We start from the raw sequence: 18,598 nt of genomic DNA, 5'->3' as shown, positions 1-18,598 counted from the left end.
GAAACAGAGCAGAAAATTCACCCCCACCCCTCTTCCCCGCACCGATTAGTTTCAGGGACCAGAAGAAACTGCTCCATAAGATGTTATCTAACAAGGTCAATCAAAGCCCAGCTGAGAGCACTTGTGAACTGCGTACCTTGGTCATACTTTGTGGGAGAGGAGTGTTCTTCCTCCCCGGATCACAGTTCTGTCTCCATCCTCTGTGGGAATTAACTCCAGTGTTCAAGCCAGCTGGGTTGTTCTCTCTCCCTCTTAACTGAAACCACTGCTTGGAGTACTTAATGCTATTAGGACATTCTCATGCTCGGAAGTAACTGAAATTCCAGGATGGGCAAAATAATATTTTATACGAGTATATATATGTACAAAAGATATTAAAAAGACAGTCTCTAAAGTACTTTGGGATTCCCCCAATGAAAGGCACCAGATAAACGCAAGTCATCACCAAAATGAAAAGTCAGGTTTTCCAGTTTTCACATCTGCAAAAAGTAACCACTAAAGGTATCTCTGTTTTGGTGGTAAAACCTGCCTGTTTAAAAAGAATACTCATGAGAGTGACTGAATTATTCAGCCTCCTTCCTTGTTTCCACTTTTCACAAGCTTTATGGTCAGTGACCGTGGATACCACACTCAGTGACCCAATGCCATCAGCCTTGGCAAACTGAACAGTCTTCACGAGTTTGTACCATCACCTGCCTCAGTGCAGCTGGAGATTATTTCGTAAATTCTCTGCCTTCCAGTGCTGGAAACGTCAGCCAAAGCCAAGTGCTACATGTGCAAATTCTGAGAAATAACCCTGCCCTTCTGACTTGGTGGGTGGTTGCCCTGAAGTCATCTCACCTTTCCTGACGCTTCTGAGAAACAAATGTAGACGGTAGACCAGGTAGCACTAGGACGTGGCTGCCTCCCTGCCCACCATAAGGCTCCAGTCTGATGGAAAGATTTGAACTGGGGACCTAAAGGCATAAGTGACTACTGCAAATGGCCCGCTCTGTAGTAGCCAGGGCAACTACAAGTACACAAAGCCTCTGACAAGATCCTCACCACATCCCCAAGAAGTATGTACTACCTTCAACCAACTAAGACACAAAGTGGACCTTTTTAAGGAAGATCCAAGACATAGATAAAAAGCCTGCCTAACTACGCATGTAGACCCCTGGATTCTGCAGCCTTTCCAAAGACTGAACAACAATGGAAGCCAACTGGAAAACCACCTGATTACCTAGAATATAACAGAGAACTATCTTACTAAGGGGTCCAGGTTAACCCTTCAAAACGCTATGTGCTGGTTAACTGAAGAAGAAGAGAGAGGGCATTCTGGAGAAGGAAAGAGTTCTCAACCTTAACACAAGTTTAGAAGTTTAAAGGTCTTTTAAGTAGCATCAAGCTTTTCAAGAAGTTTACAATTATTTATGACATTTCATTAAGTAACAATGCTTTTTTGTTTTACAACTCCTTCCTTTCTCCTGGCCTCCAGCAACCCTCCCCCAAGAAAAGGCAGCTGAAATGGAAATAAGAACTATAATATTTCCATCCTGGGTAAGCCATTTGTCTATATTTTGAGTACACACTTCCACACCACCAGGTTTCCATGTCATACCAGGAACTCTGGGGCAGTTAGAGCATCATATGTAACATACTGTATCATAGAAGCAAAATTATCTAAGTAAATTCTGCTTGGAAATAAAAGGGTTCTCATTTTATAAGCTTTCAGAGCAGGCAACAAAATTTTCTAAGCTACTGCCCTTGCTAGCAACCCAACAATGTTTGCCTCAGACAATACAACAGTCAACTTTTTAGTTGATAAAGACAATACAATCTTATTTCTAAACATCTTTAAAAGGAAACATTTCAAAAACATGCTAATATCTAAGACACAGCAAAGTTTATTCAAATGACCTAGACCAGGAACCTCAGCAAGAAATAAATGTCTCTACGACCACCCTAGAAAAGACGGAGGGCTGACTTTGAAAGGTCTTCAAGCATCCTGTGATTTGGCCTATGTTTAGCTGAAGCCCCTGTCCCTAATGCATCTGTTCTTGGTAAAGATTTCAATCTTCACTACATGATTAACAAAATAACATTCTCTAAAGAGCAACATTTAAGAGATGAACATCAGTGTACATCATTCGAAGAGTGAGCAGGGTACCCATGCAAGCCACAGGGCTACAGAGTTACAAAAACAACTCACAGACTTGCATCAGTCATGTGTACTTAACTTCACATTCCCTTTGTTTTGGTATTAAAACTAAATGAAAGCATTGGATAAAGAATTGAGATTTTGTTTCTACATGACTGTGAGCAAAACCTCATCATATCCTTGCTGACCCCATAGATGTGTTTCCACTGGACATAGTTGTGGGGGCTTTTTGGTACAGAACTCACACGACAACCTCAGAAACAGGAGCACAAACAACTGAGACAGTACTGGGCCACAAGCGCTACAATAGAGAACACAATGAACAGAGAAATTAGGTACTCATCCGGCAGAAAGGTGAACATTTTATGCCCGCGATGCAAAGACCAGTGAGTGTCATTTCACTGAAAGGTGCAAAGGCATGGTGTCAGACACACCACCCTCTAAAAATGATCCTAAATACTGTAAAAGCAACCTGGGGTGCATATCCCATGCATCTCTCCCCGTTGGGGCTGGGCATACTCCTTACGCCATAACCCTAATGTGCCTGGACTGTGCCAGAGGCACGAGACACAGCTCAGCAATGTGGGTTTGAGGAGGTCAAGCCCTCGCAGCTAATGCAGGGAATCATTTAAACTTAGTTCGCTTGGCGAGCTCCTGCTCATGCTCGTCAGGCTCGCCATGAGGGATTTAACTTTATGGGCATAGTAGTCCCTTAAGTTGACGGAAGGGACCTCCTTCATTCCATCCCCAAAGTCACAGCTGCGCATGGCACTCTCGAGTTGCTTTTGGCGCCGATAAAAGTGGGAGAACTTATTGAAGATCAAGGTGATGGGCAGTACCACCACTAGGATACCCGCCAAGATGCAGGCAGAGGCGGTCAGCTTCCCTGCCGTGGTCCCTGGGACCACATCCCCATACCCTACAGTGGTCATACTGACGGTGGCCCACCACCAGCAAGCGGGGATGGTGGCCAGGCCCTCATTCTCCTCCTTTTCGATAGTGTAGGCCACTACGGAGAAGATGGAAATCCCCACAGAGAGGTAGAGCAAAAGCAGCCCTACTTCTTTGTAGCTGTATTTAAGTGTGGCCCCCAGGGAGCGGAGGCCAGTGGAGTGTCTGGCCAGCTTTAAGATGCGGAAAATCCGCATCAGCCTGAGGACCTGGGCCACCCTGCCCAGGTTGGCCAAGGTAGGTGTGCTCTCCACAACCAGGTTTACCACCAGAGTGATGTAAAAGGGGACGATGGACATGAGGTCGATCAGGTTGAGGGCATTCTTGAAAAACTTGAGGAAGTCAGGGGCCACGGCAAACCTGGCCATCAACTCAAATGTGAACCAGGCGATGCCAAAGTGCTCCACGATTTCGAACCTGGGGTCCTCACCAGGGTTGCCCTGGCTGTCAGGGATTTGGAAGTCCGGCAGGCTATTGAGACACATGGTGATGATGGACCCCAACACCACGAGGATGGACAGGACGCTGAAGACCCTGCTCAGGACCGAGTAGCCGGGGTTGTCCAGCGCCAGCCACAGCTGTCTGCGGAAGTTGCCCAGGGGCTGCCCATCGAACTTGGATGCATCGTTGTAGAAGGCCAGGATCTCATCGAAGGAGGACGTGGTGCTCTCCTGGTCGCTCTGCTCGTCCCACTTCTCCTGTTCGGGCTCCACTTTGCGGCCGTGGTAGCTGTAGCTGCAGCAGGAGTCGATGAAGAACTCGTTGATGCCCCAGTACTCGATCTCCTGGCTGAAGGAGAAGACGCACAGCTCCGCCATGACGTGAAGCTTGCCGGTGTGGTAGAAATGTAGCACGTAGGGGAAGAGCTCGGGGTTGCGGTCAAAGTAGAACTCACGCTGGACGTCGTCATAGTCGTCGCAGAGCTCCAGAATGGCCTCGCGCGAGTGGCAGAGCAGCAGGCGGCCCAGGCGCGTCTCGGGGAAGCGCAGCAGCGTGTGCGAGCGCAGCCGCTTCTTAAAGCCGCCTACGTTGATGCGGATCTCTCCATCCTCGACGTTGGCCTCCGACAGGTCCCACAGGCTCTGGCCAGTCATATTGGAGACGCCCAGCCGCCCGCGCCGCGCGGGGGCGCTACACCTGGAAGCCGAAGGAATCGTGTCGGGTGAGCGCCGGGCGCTCAGGGCTCGGGCACCTCTTTCTATTTCCCCATCCGTCCCTGGCGAACCCAGTCCTCTCCAGCGGGTCTCTGGGTGCTGAAGGACACTGGGATGGGGAGCCGGTTCTATGGGTTTTGGCCCCCTCCCGAGGAAAGGCTTGGAGTGGGGGCTATGTTTCCACTAGCATGGCCGCGTTTCCACGCCCACCCTGGGGGTTCTGTCGGTCCCTTTACGCTGGCGGAGGTCGCGCCCCAGCGGCTCTGAGAGCCCAGGGAGCTGCGAGCTGACCTTGCCCGTGGGCGGGTCGAGGAGACGCCCCCGCCCGCTCGCCGCAGACAGGCGGGACCAGAGCTGGGATGCGCACCGGCCGGGCTGGGCCGAGATGGGGGGCGCATAGCCTCGGGAGGGGGCGGGGAAATTCACCTCTCGAGTCATTAACCCCGGGTGGGGTAAGGGGGCCGGCCTGGCGTCCCCTGCGCCCAGCCCCCGCGACTGGAACCCCCTCGCCCCCCGCCCCGGGCTTCCCTGCCCGCCTGGCGCCGTGCCCTGGAGCCGCGTGCGCCGCGCGCGCCGCGCCTTACCCCGCGGAGCTATCCGGGCTCGCCCTGCGCGTTCTGGAAGCGCTTACCTGCGAGCACTGGGGCCCGCGGCCGAGGCCGGCGGGAAACTTCCCCGACCTGCCGGCGAGCATCGCTGTGGCCGCAGCTGCCGGCTGGCTGTGCGTGTGCGCGCGGGTGCGAGTGTGTGTGCGCCTGGGTGTGCGCCCGGCGGGAGGGCGGGCGGGGTCCGCCGAGCGTCTCCTGTCTCCGGCCGGGGATGCCGCCGCCGTCCGCAGTTGCAGGAGGCTCACAGGTGGCTGCGTGGCCCCGATGCTCGCAGAGCCCTCCTCTCTCTTTCCGCGCGCCCCTCAGCACCGAAGAGAGACAACAACGCGCGCCACAGCGGGGGCCGGAGCGGGAGATGAGCCGGTGCGCCTCGGCGCGGGCCCTGCTCTGGGGCACGGCGCGGTGGTGCTGAACGGACAGCTCCGCGCTTCCCAGCTCCCTGCGAGGCCGCCGCCCGGACTCCGGAGATGCTGCCGCCTCGGCTTCTCTGCTCTCCTCCCGCGCGTCGCGGCGACCCCTTCGGGCCCCCGGCTCGACGCAGAGCCAACACCTTTCCCAACCCCTCGCCTATCCCCTGGTGACAGCTGTTATTGCCACAGGGCGCAGGCAGGGGACTGCCTATGGTGACCTTTCCCCACTTGGGTCTCGGGCGGAGCCGAGCTGGGGAATGAAGGCTGGCTTGCGTCGGGGGAAGAGCAGGACGGGAGGAACTCCAGGTTTCCCCTTTTAGGCACCTGCTGAAAAGTTTCCTGAAGCTTCGGGGGAAAGAGGGTGGTGGGGAAAGGCATCTGGAGGGGTGAAGACGGAGCCGGGAAACCCAAGGTCGAGCTCAGCTTAGCTTGCTGGGGGCGGGAGTGCAAGCCCCACCGGCGTGGGAGGGAGTCACGGAGTTCTGTTTGGGAGCTCTGTGTGGGCACTGCGCGTGTACAGGCCGGTGTGGTGTGCCAGAGTTGGAGGATTGTAGGGAGGTGTGTGTGTGTGTGTGTGTGTGTGTGTGTGTGTGTGGTCTGAGGAAAATAAGACTTTTCAGTGTCTGTGCAGCGCTGATAAAAATTGGACCTCTGAGCGGTGGGAGGATGTGTACAGCATGTCAGAACAGGAGAACCTAGGGCATGTCAGCGTGGTGTGTACACACAGTGGCAGACTGTGAGCTGTGTCTACAGTGTGCAGTGTACAGTGTAGTATTCAGTGCGACTGTGACGGGTCTGTGTGCGTAATGAAATGAGAACTTTGTGTATGCAGACACAGTGGGGACTTGGAGTGTGGGTCCAGCGTAGATATGCTCAGTACCAGTGTCCCCATTCCCCAGGAGACTTGTGGCCCAGATTCGAGCCCTTGGTCTCCAAGGATTGTTCCTTAAAGCACTGCCAGCTGGGCTGGAACTGAGAAATGGACCCACAGTCCCCGGGAAGCCCCCTCCCCTTGGTCTCAGCCCTTTCTCATGGTCCCCATTTGCCAAGATCGGAGCAGGACGTGAGCTTAGCAAGGAGCTCACGGGCTACAGGTTTTGGACAGAAGTCCCGGGAAAGCCCTTGTGGCTCTGGACTCCCAGGGCAGCCACGGTGGGCAGCATGTCTTTTACTTATGATGCCCTGGCAATGTCATCCCCACTAGATGGGTGCTCTGCACAGCTTGCATGCTTTGGGGCTCCTCAGAGGGCCTGGTGAGGACCCTTGAGCTCGCTTCATGTGGAGTGTCCTGGAACCAAGCCTGGCTTCACACAGAGGAGACCTGTGCCAGTCACCTGCCTCTGGGTGGGGGGGTGGGGGTGGGGCGGTGTGCCAGCGTGCTGCCTGCGGAGGGAGCTCCACACCCATGTCCCTGCAGCCCCCTGCAAGTGCGGGGAGTCCAGGGAGGCAGGCCACGTGGGAGGCAGAATAGGCTGGAGAAGGCCACATGAGCTTCCTTTCTCTTTTGTCTGATGCTTTTAGAGAGGGAGGGGTGTGTGTGTGAGAGAGAGGGGAAGAGAGAGAGACAGAAGGAAACAGAGACAGAGAGGCAGAGGCAGACAGAGACAGGCACACACACACAGAGATAGAGGAAGAGGGAGAATCTGGTATTTGCTGTCTTCGTCTCCATCTCTGTTTCTTTCGAGGTCTGTGTTTGGAGCACGCGGCCCTCACCCCTGTCTAGGTCCGCTGGACCTATCATTGAAGTCTGGGGCCCTCTCTACCCTCCCTGGGGCCCTCTCTACCCTTTGCCCCCATCCTCTCACTGTGCTCTGCCTGGTTTCTGGCCACCCTGAAGCTCACAGCCCCACTTCTGCATTGCCACCACATGTCTATGTGGCTTCTGCTGTGTGGCCACCGTCCCCAGCCACTCCCGTCACCTTGACCTCGCTCCTGACTCTTCTCCTAGTTGAGTTTAATGCATAAATCACCTTTTCCTGCCACATTTGGAGGGTCCCTTTTCCCCAGAAACACTTGGGTTTGATAACTATGAGGTTTTCCTCCCTCCCCTGCTCTATCTGCCCGCCTCCTTCTGTTCCTGTCGGTTTTGTTCTAGCTCGTTCCTTCTTCCTTTGTGGTTGTGGGAGATTTCGTCCCTGGAGGGAGCCCCCGCCCTCCCCCCCGCCGCCCGCCTTCCGTTTCTCTTTGTTTCTTCCACACCCCCGGCCACTCACCTGCCCGCAGACACCAGGGCTCTGCCGGGCCCCCGGAGCGCTCACTGTCTAGAGGCGCTGCTCCATTCTCCTCTCAGCTCTGCCCCTGCTCTGGCCAGCCCCCTCTCCCCCCCTCCTTACCATTCCCCCTCCCTCCCTCCCTCTCCTTCTCTCCCTGGTCCTCTTCAGCAGCTGACTGAGACATGCCCCAGCCACTCAGGGGCCCAGGGTCCGTACCTGCCCTTTATCAGCTTTTCCCCCCGGGGTCAAGGACAAGGCCCCACGCCCACCTTTCCTTGAACGACAATGTGCCCTTGGAGCCACAAGGAGAAGCCTGGGTCTGGGGCACATCAGTTATTTCTTACAAAGGCTGAGGCAGGAGCTCTGGGGTCTGACAGATGCCTTTGCAGAGGGTTAAGTGCATGTGACAGGCAGAGCCACTGGTTTATTTCCCAGTCACTGCGCTGAAGAGAAATGGAGCCGTCTCCCTCCTTCTGTGCCTGGGAAGCTGGCTGTGTTTTTGGTTTATTTAGAAGCCTGAGCCCTGATCTTAAAATACAGCCGCCTGTTCCAGGCACAGTCAAGGCCTGCCCCTGGGCTGGCCTGCCAGGGAGATCCTGATGCGGCGGAGGGGGTGGGGGGAAGGCACCCCGGGGAAGGAGAAAAAGGGGCCCCAGGCAGCGGCCCAGATCCCTGCACCTTGGCGATTATTATCTCTGCCTCTGCCAGCACTGATCTCTCAGTTGAGCCCACACATCTCAGTCGGCTTTATTCTCTGACAGGCGAGGGGGCTGCACTGACGGCTTCGCTGAGGGTGCTGGGCTGCCTGACCTACATTCCTCCCCGCGGAGGAGCTGAGTGTTCATCCTCTCCCGGGGGAGAACAGGGGTGCCCCCGCCACCCCCGCCGGAATGGACTGATCACGGGCATCCATCCGGCTTCCCACCAGCCACCCTCCCCATCACAGCCAGAATGTCTCTTAAAAACACAAATTAGGTCATTCCATTCCCTCCGGAAAACCTTCCAGGGGCTTCCCGTGGAACTGAGCATGAAAAGCATGCCGTCCCATAGTTCCAAAATCCCCCACAATGCACCTCTGCCTGGCAGACTTCAGCCCATTGGTCTCTTCTCCAGCAATTATGCTCCAGCCCTGTACCCCCTTTGCTCCCTCCGCAGGGCCTTTGCACCTACTGTTTTCTCTGCTTGTCATGGCAGCTTCCCAGGCAGGCTCCTTCTCGTCACTCAGGTCTCGATTTAAATGCCACCTCCTTAGAGAGGCCCGACTACCCAATCTAAACTGGATCCCTCAGTCAGTTTCTAGCATTTTCCCCACAACACTTATATTAAGTGGTTACTGAATACATGATTGAATGATGAGTGAGCGAGGCTTCATCTTCTGTCTTACATTATTCTGTGACAGCTAGAGTCTTGGCCCCCGCCTTCTTCCTCTGGGCGGATCAAGAAGGTAGTTGGGGCTTCCCTGGTGGTGCAGTGGTTGAGGGTCTGCCTGCCAATGCAGGGGACACGGGTTCGTGCCCCGGTCCGGGAAGATCCCACATGCCGCGGAGCGGCTGGGCCCGTGAGCCATGGCCGCTGAGCCTGCGCATCCGGAGCCTGTGCTCCGCAACGGGAGAGGCCACAACAGTGAGAGGCCCGCGTACAGCAAAAAAAAAAAAAAAGAAGGCAGTTGGAGGGGAAAGAATTGCTGTGCCTGGGGCTGCGGCCTGGATCCCCCAGGCTCTAGGGCGCTCTCCCAGGCAATTGATTAGCCTAAGGGATCTCATTCCTAGAATCACTTGAGATTTTAAAATAACTGATGCCCCTGGATGCCTTGGACCTCAACCCAGACCAATTAAATCAGAATCTCTGGTGCAGGGCCCGTGGAATCAGTGTTTTCTTTAAGCCCCCTAAGCCATCACAGTATGGAGCCTGGAGCCGAGACTGAGAGGCTGAGCAGCCCTTCTTTAGGGGTCTTGGCACAGAGCTGTGCCCAAGTGCAGCCCAGTGATCAGCGCCAAGGGCAAGGGCTGTGTCTTAGCTCAGTTAACACCCACCCCTGCCCTGCCTCTAGGGCCAGTGCCTGCCCAAGCGGGGTCACCATAAAGGCTGGGTGCCTTTTTCACCACCTCCCTTCAATCCCCGGCTCCTGCAGGTCTGCCTGAGACACTGCCTCTCAGAATCATTTACCTTGGTTCCTTCCCTGCCTTGGATTTAGGGTGAAAGAGCCCAGAGAAGCTGCTGGGAGCAGAGGCAGAGCGGAAGAGAAGAGGGAAGCAGGCAGGGAGACCTGAGCTGGGGAAGTGGGACTGAGGCTTGGGAAGGAGAGTGTGGGGAGGGGAGGACCGGGGTGGGGGGGGGCAGGATTGAGAGAAAAGTAGGGGTTTTAAGAAGTTTTGCCCTATTATGAGTGCAACTCCTCACTAAGGGTTTTCTCAAGAGGCCACAGTAAGTATTTATATAGTTTCTGCATTGTTTCTGAATGCAGACTGAATTTATTACATGTGAGTCCTTGCCTAGGCTGTTTGGGTTTATCCCCAGAGACCACCCTCCTCTCCTCCTACAGCCCCCCATTCCTAGGTGCCCCTGGAGGTCGATAAGGGAGAGAACATTGTTTCCGAAGGGCTCCTCTCTGAGTTCCTTATTACAAAGGGGACCAGATGCCCCAGAGCTGACCTACATAGGGGACTTTGAGGTCCCACATCTTGCACCTTCTCCTCCAAAACCCCTCTCCTTGGGAGGCTCTCCCAAGGTATACCCAAGTGGTGCAATGGGTATTGCTCCATTGGGGCCCTTCACTGAATCCCCCAGAACATCCTGGGGCAAGGCTAGAAAAAAATTAAGATAAACTTGATTAAATTTAGAATTAAGGTCGCCACAAGGGAAATTAACAAGAGGACAGCTTGGCTCCCAGTCTCACTCTTGACCACCTCTGGGGTCTGGCTGTCTCTCCTCTCTACTCCAGGCCCTCCTCAAAGCACACAGTGTGGAGTCTGAACCCCAGCGGCCCAGGAGCTCCCTCTCCATCTGCCTCCGGCATGTCACTTATACTGTCCCTCCTCTCCTGACCCTTCTTTGGGTGACTGACAGCCTGGACTGAAGCCCCCAGCCCCTCCCACTGGCCCTACTCTCTGGGCCCAAGGGGGATACCGGATCAGGAGGGTTTACCTCAAGGCCCTCACCTGTGGCCGATGAAGATGAAGATAGTGGCGAAACGAAGCTGAGAGTGATGGTGGTGAGGGTGGCAGTAGAGGAAGGCCTGGCACAAAGCAAGTGCTTAAAATGTCAACCGTGACTAGTACCAGTTACTGAGTGCTTATGTTGTGATCGGCCCCGTGCTAAGCTCTCTGCTTGCCTCCTGCCCTCACTTGGGTACCATTATTAACAGTATTTTACGGATGCCCATGAAGTGAGATGCCTAGACTCAAACATGTCTCTCTGGTTCCAGAGTCTGGCCTCTTAACGATCTCCAGTGCAAGATTAATTAGGGTAGGCGAATTGCTGTAAACACCAACCCCCAATCCCAGGAGCTTAACCTAATAAAAGTATCATTTCTCACTCATATTACAGTTCAATGGGGGGTTTCCACCCGCTGATTCCAGAAACCAGGCTCCTTCCATCTTGAGCTCTGTCAGTTTCTAAGAGCCTTGGAATCCTTCCCTGGGATCCTCTCCATCAAGATGAGAGATGAGGGAAGAGAGCGTGGAGGATGGCATGAGACGTTTCCAAGGCCAGGTCTGGAAGGGGCAGACTTCTCTCCTGCCCACAATCCTTTGGCCAGAGCTCAGTCATTGGCCCCATGTAACCAGGAGAGGCGGAGGAAGTTGCAGGGAGAAGAGAATTTGGGGGCATCAGCATTCCCTGTTGCCTGTGGGAAAGTAGATGCTGGTGGACCTCTGCATCCATTTCTCCCCAGGTGGGAGGAGAGAGCCCTGGAGAGTCCCCACTCGCTGCTCACCATGGGGTAGCTGAAGGTATCCCCAGCTGGAAGGACTTCAGGACACAGGCCCAGAGGAGTCCTGAGCTGGAACTGAGGGATGATCTCTCAGCGTCAGAGCAGACTTTGTTTCCCTTTTCTCAGAATGACGTTTTCAGCCCTGAACCACCCCACAGGTCTGAAGAAGGGTCAGGCCCAGTTCTTGGTTACAAGCAGCAGAGAATTAGGCAGGAGAAGCAGGGAATAAAGGATATTAGGTGGGTCAAGACTCTCTAGGCCAGAAACCCAACTTGGAAGCTGCAGAGGCTGAAAGCCCACTCCTTTCCTCCTCCTTTGATCTCTACTCCTTCCCTAGGCTGGGAACTTGGGGGAAATCTCTCAGGGAAAGATTCCCTTTCTGCCCTGGCCTGCTTGTCCTTTACCATTGCCAACCGTCTCCGTCGGACACATTCCCACCTCCCCATAGCTCCCCACAGCTCAGAGGTACTCATAGCTGTAGCCCACAGGCCTTCACTCTTCTGTGAAAGTGACACCCACCCAACTACCCATCCCTTGCCCATTGATGGATCCATCCTTCCACCCACTTACCCATCCCTCTGTGGGCTCCTGTTTCCATGGTTACCCCAGGGCCTGAGTCTGCTCTGGGTTTGCTGAAAGATTCTTCACTCTAGGCTGTTCCCACATCTTTACTGCTGGACTCAAACCCTGGATACCTAACGGGGTCCCATCCTTCTTACAGTTCTCCCCACCTGCAGATCACACATTCCTTACACATTGGTCCACCAAGGCAATCAGCTTCCTGGATTTAAAATAAAAATTAAAAACTCTCCAGTATTTGAACAGGGAGGTGCTCTGGAAGTACAGTGTCCGGGAGGCTGCCACAGGCAACCAAGTGGGAGTTCCCAGAGGTAGGTAGAGTCCCCTTATAATAATAACAGAAGCTAACATTTACTGGTCACTTACTATAAGCCAGGCACTCTTCTAAGGGTTCCACATCTATGAACTAGGTTAATCCTCAAAATGACCCTTTGGGGTACATATTATGATTTTATGAAGATGAACAGGCACAAAATGGTGAAGTAAACCTGTTCAGAGTTACAGAGCCACCAGTGACAGAGATGGGATTCAAAGCAAGACAGTCTGACCCTAGAGGTTTGTTCTTAGACACCTCATTCATGGCCTCTCTACAGCCATTCCTCCCCACCCCAAGGATTCTGGAAGTTTCCCTGATTCATTTTTTCAAGACAGGAAGTAGGATTCCGAACGCCCCCTCCACTGCTCAGCTCAGCCCTAGGGGTGACAAACGCCCACAAGGGACCCACTTGGCATCAGCTTTCGGTTGCTCAGAGGCCTGGGGTCAGGGGCACAGCTTTTCTCAGGAGGAGTTCCCCAACCCTACCCAACTTGAGCTGGTCTGTCTGTGGCCTCTTGAGGTTGCCTCAGGTTAGAACCAAGCAGCAGCTTGTCCTCAGAGACCTTCAGGAGGGTGGGAAGAAGCAATCCCATCAGAGAAACCCAGCTGAGGGAAGACACAAGATGTTCCCCACAAGCGACAGAAAACCAATTCACACCCTTCCCCGCAGCCAAAAAATTAAACTAATTTTTCATTTCTTTGCTTACGTGCGACTCAACTAAACATAGGCATCTAGGAATGCAAACAATGACTAGATTTTCTTAATTTAGGGCAGCTTTAATTAAACCTTGCTAAAATGACAGAGGCTCCGGATATTTTTATCACAGTAGGAAGCTATGTGATTTGGGACGAGGAGACGTGGGGAACACGATGCTAGAAATGCCTCCTACCCTGGCCATCTCCCACCCCGGACTGGCCTCCCAGGCCTGCCCCGGCAGCATGTCTCCTGAGAAAAGCTCAATCCTCCTGAGATTCTTGTTTCCTTTGCTCTTGTTTTTATTAAAGGAAATGCATTTCCTTACACTGCACTCATTCTAACTAACTGGAGTTGGGAAATCCAAATGACTTAGCAAAAAAAAAGTTTAAATTACAGGATTGTTTTTGGAAAAAAATTTGGACTTACCAGAAGTTCGTAGCAGAAATATTAAGAAACCGAAATTAAAGGTTTCAAAGGTAGAGTTCTCTAGTACCTACTGCTCACTATATCCAATTCTCCTGTCCTTCTGGGCATACGGAAGGGTGTTTTTCCTTCCCCACACTCTCCAAGTTTGGAGGAACCGTGTGACTTGTTCTGGCCAACGCACTCTGTCTGGAGGCGACGTGTCATACGTGGGCCAGAGCATTTAACTGCTCTGCCATTGTTAGAGGCTCCAGCATTCTCTTCCCCTGCTGTGGAAGTATATATCGAGATGACGGTGCCACAAGATCAAAGCAGCCTGGATCCCTGAGCTACCCCATGGAGCACAGCAGCCCTGGAGTCTCCTGGATCTGAAGCAGACTTTGTATGTTTGAGAGATACATTTTGGTTGGGTAATATCACTGAGGTTTGAGGGGAGTTGGTTGTTTCCTACAAGCAGAGTCTATCCTATCTTGATTAATACAAGAAATAATGCTTTCCTAATAATCATTGTACAATAACACCATATTATTTTAATTATTTCCTATTAGATTATTTTAGAATTTCCAAAATCATCTGTCTTGTTTAGTCTGGAATGGGATGAAGTTTACAATTTTTGGAGAACACATTTAACTTATTTAAGCAAAACTGATGTGTCAGCAGGAAGGTTTTTAAATTTATCAAAATTCCAGGGTAAGGTTAAAAGCCGCCCTTCAAAATAAAAGTCAGAATGGAAGGTAGATTTATTTCTCAGAGTATTGTGGGTGTGGGCAGTTTCTCTCAAAAGGTGACAGTGATTAAGTGTTTGGGAAGGAGGAGGTGAGAAGATGTTTGAAGAAGGAGTTTTTTGTGCGATGTGCTATTAGTTAAGGGGATGCCAACCAGTACAATAAATAAATGTATTATGGCTCAAACATGATAGAAGTTTACTTCTTATTTACATAAAGTCCAAAATATTTGTTGTAAATTGGTGGGCAGCTCTCCTACAAGTGGTGATTCAGGGAATTGGGCTCCTTCCCATTTTCAACACATCCTTCCAACGTTGCAGAGCTTATCTACATTCAGCCTGGAGAAGGGGAAAGAGGGTGGAAATGGATGTGGGATGTTTTTAGAGCCTAGGCCTAGATGTGGTACCCATTGTATCCACTGGCATTTCACTGGTCAGAACCCAGTCACATGACCACTCCTAATTGCAAGGGAGGTTGGGAAATATCATCTAGCTGTGTGGCCAGGAGGAAGAGAAATCAGGTTTGGTGAAGAGCTAGCCGGTTTATGTCACAAAAGACCTCCATTCTTTCCAAGTTGGATTGGAGTAATGCTTTTAGAATGTAACCCCGTGTAAAAAGGACCATAAGTGGACCCGACTTCGTGCAGGTTAGATCTGAGAGGCCTGAGTGGGACTTTGCCTAAGCACAGTTTTCTGCTTCTTCGATTAAAATAATAGTCATTTTCTGAGCCACAGATATACCTTCTAGGATTCCCAAAGTGTTGGAACCGTAATATAAACAAAGGTAGGTGAATGAGGTATAAGCACTACAGCACAGGAAAGCCTGAGAGAAACATGGAAACTTCTGACATTACAATTAGAGTTTTAGAGAACAGGTGGCAGCACACAGAGGAGTAAACGAACGCAGGGTCACGCGAATTGGTTAAATGGAGGACGCCTACAAGAACTTGCAAACTTGACATTAGCATTTAATCTAATCCTCAGAGACGCCCAACTCTGTTTTAAGAAATAAGAGACTTTTATGCAAGGAGTGAGGAGGTCAATGATAAGCAAACTCGAGCTAGTTCAAAGTTGTTGCCCTGCTCTAGCTGGGACCAGCTCCCCAGGAGCAGGGCTGCTACTGTAAGCCTTGCCATCAAGTGGGCTTTGAACTGTTTATACAAGCTAATTGCTACTAGAAACATAAGAAATTCGCAGGAAGTTCCATGCAAGGAACCAGAGAAAAGGACTTTGAGTTGTGTTAGTGGTTCTTGGAAGGTTTCGGGCATGGCAAGCACTGAGGGCAGAACAGAAGCATTGTTAGATGGAGTACTGAACAGCAGAGATTATTGCAACTCTCAAGCCACCAGGCATCTGATTTAGTGGTCCACTGTCTCACTGGCCTAACGGTAGGGCATCCTAAGGGTAGGAGGGCAGGGAAGCTAGGATTTATAGATTGAGTTCATAATTAGGAATCTACCAGCAGCACAAACGTTCTCCTATGCTGGCAGTAGGAGGAGCTGCTATAGCAAAAGGCAGCCTGAGGGAGCCATAGAAGCAGGCTTGGATAATGAGAAGCCCTTGGATCAATCCTTGCGGGAGAAAGATCTGCAACTTTTAGCAAAGAGTGCCGGAACAATTTGAGATCTGATCTTAAACTTGGAGAAACTTCCTTAATTCCCTCTGTTGGTATTGGCTAATCACGCCGAGGAAAAAAAAAAAAAAGGCAACATGACACCTTCCGGAAGCAAGATGGAATAGTGGGATTTAAACTAGGGCAGCCAGGATGGGTTTGGGGGGCAGTGCAAGATGGATGGGAGAGCAGCTTCCTTAGTCTCATTCAAGAGACACCCCAGGGGCTTCCCTGGTGGTGCAGTGGTTAAGAATCCGCCTGCCAGTGCAGGGGACACGGGTTCGAGCCCTGGTTCGGGAAGACCCCACATGCCGCGGAGCAACTAAGCCCGTGCGCCACAACTACTGAGCCTGCGCTCTAGAGCCCGTGAGCCACAACTACTGAAGCCCGTGCACCTAGAGCCTGTGCTCCGCAACAAGAGAAGCCACTGCAATGAAAAGCCCGAGCACCTCAACGAAGAGTAGCCCGGCTCACAGCAACTAGAGAAAGCCCGCGCGCAGCAACAAACAGCCAACACAGCCAAAATAAGAAATAAAATAAATAAATGTATTTTAAAAAGAGAGATACACCCCAGATCCAGCCCGGGACTTAGGGTGAAGACAGTGCCCTTTCATTTGCTCCCAAAGGGGTAATGTTGGTCACATGAGAGGCATTTCTCGGCGCTCAGCATGAATGAGACAGTATCACCCTCAGGCTGCCCTGAACATTGGAGTAAGTGGTGTGTGTTTTGTTTGTGGCAAGAAAGAAAATTTGAGTTTCTAACTATGTAGAGACCTGCAAGGAGCAGAGACTCTGGTGGGAGAGGCTGGGCAGGTGGGCTCAGATATTTACGATGTAATAAGTAGGGGTGGGGGGCAGACTGCCGAGGCACCATGCCCTCACCTTAAATTGCCATGTCTCCAAACTGCACCAGGAAGGAGAAGAGCGGAGAATGCAGGTTGAATGAGGAGATGGGTTGAGTGCGGGGAGTGGACTCATTATAATGTCATAGGCATGGTCAATATTCTATTTCGACTGAGACTTTGTACTTCTGAAAGGGAGTTGTGTAATTGGTTTGTTGGCTCTAGAAAAGTTGTAATAAGATGAAGGATTTTATTGCATTGCATTCAAAGGGAGTGGAGCATAGGTTGGTGGCTTCTCAAAGAAGAACAGTTAAGATAGTGAAAAATCCTTGTGCCACTTCATCTAGAAAATCCATCCCCAAATCTCCATTAAATCCTCAAGGATTTAAGAGTTGACTGTGTATTTCTTTTGACTGTGAAAAAGCTGAAAGGGCCATGAGGACACTCAAATTTATGTGGGTTACATTTAAAAAGCACATAAAAATGGATGTGGCTGGCTGGCTGGATTTAAAATAAGCCTTATCTAATTATCAAAACAAATTGGCCAAACTCCTTTGGCGGGGGGAGCTGGTGGATACTTTATTTGTATGTAATTAATTGTAATAATGAAATGTCATTGTAAAGTTATGCCACCAGTAATTATGTTCCCAGTTGTGGGACCTTGAGATGTACCAAAGCTACTATTGATCTGAGGGTAAATCATTAATTGAAAAGAAGCACTTCGAAGAAGCACTATTCCCTACCTTTCTTCTTGTTCCTAGCACCGGTACCATTTGTGATGGTTTTTTTCTTAGGAAACATGTGAGAGTGTGTGTGTGTGTGTGTGTGTATGTGTGTGTGTGTGTAGGAGGAACTTATTGGAGGTAAGATGTAAGAGGAATGGTAGAAACACAGGGGAGTAGTATCATAGACACATTTAATACTATTAATTAAACTATACGTTGTCAGCGAAGAGAGATAGAAATATAAATGGTGTGGTTCATATCATTCATTAAGTGACAGTTTGAGTGTTCATTTATTTCTTTTTATTAATAAGATTATTTATTTTTATTTTTGACTGCGTTGGGTCTTCATTGCTGTGCGCGGGCTTTCTCTAGTTGCGGCGAGCAGGGGCTACTCTTCTTTGCGGTGCAGGGGCTTCTCATTGCGGTGGCTTCTCTTGTTGCACAGCACAGGCTCTAGGTGCGCGGGCTTCTATAGTTGTGGCTCGCGGGCTCTAGAGCGCAGGCTCAGTAGTTGTGGAGCACGGGCTTAGTTGCTCCGCGGCATGTGGGATCTTCCCGAACCAGGGCTCGAACCCGTGTCCCCTGCATTGGCAGGTGGATTCTTAACCATTGCACCACCAGGGAAGTCCATGAGTGTTCATTTCTTTACCCCTATATCCACCCATTCAGACGTGCATACCTAATTCTCTAGGAAAGCATTTGAGGCAGCCAAAATATGTTTTATCCCAGTCCTCTATTCAACAGATATTCATTAAGGCTCATGAGCAAGACAGACAAGAAAAGGGTGATAGGGCCACACTGTAGATAAGGTCCACCTATTAGGGATGCCTGGGCGAATCCCTGATCCAAAGGGCAATCCCATACCTCTATCCCATTCTTTCTAGAAGGAGATGGAGATAAGAGGACAGACTCATATGTTTCTACATGTGTTTTCACTAGGGAGGGAGGCACGGCCTTCAGCAAGACAGCTGCTCCTTGGCCTGTAGACTCCGCCAGCTTTGACTTCTAAGACCTTCCAAACTCACTTTAGCTGGCTGGTTTTTAATGCAATAACCACTAAGATACTCTATTATCTTTAGATCAGTGGTTTTTAATCTTTCCCCATTTCTAACAGCCCAAATTAGAAATAATGTGGGAAAACTAAGGAAACACAAGTACAGAGAAAATAAATGAGACTGATTCAATGGCCTTCTATCCTAGACAAAATCTGATTGTTGGACCTCTGACTTGGGTCAGTTCTTTCCTCCTGGAGGTGTGGCACTCTCTGGCCAAG

The 18,598-nt window shown here is 51.2% G+C and overlaps 1 protein-coding gene across 1 annotated transcript; it reads right to left on the bottom strand.

Annotated features, from left to right (window-relative positions):
* Nucleotides 1-2,537: 2,537 nt before the first annotated feature.
* On the bottom strand, nt 2,538-4,945 carry KCNS2 (potassium voltage-gated channel modifier subfamily S member 2). The gene is made up of 2 exons (XM_019925418.3): nt 4,877-4,945; nt 2,538-4,228 (listed from the first exon to the last, which is right to left on the bottom strand). The coding sequence occupies exon 2, from the start codon at nt 4,183-4,185 to the stop codon at nt 2,752-2,754; it is 1,434 nt and encodes a 477-aa protein (XP_019780977.1). The 5' UTR covers nt 4,186-4,228; nt 4,877-4,945; the 3' UTR covers nt 2,538-2,751.
* Nucleotides 4,946-18,598: the final 13,653 nt, after the last annotated feature.

Source organism: Tursiops truncatus, chromosome 17 (assembly GCF_011762595.2).
Source record: "Tursiops truncatus isolate mTurTru1 chromosome 17, mTurTru1.mat.Y, whole genome shotgun sequence".
NCBI classification, from domain to species: Eukaryota; Metazoa; Chordata; class Mammalia; order Artiodactyla; family Delphinidae; genus Tursiops; species Tursiops truncatus.
This window is presented reverse-complemented; position numbering and strand designations above follow the sequence as displayed.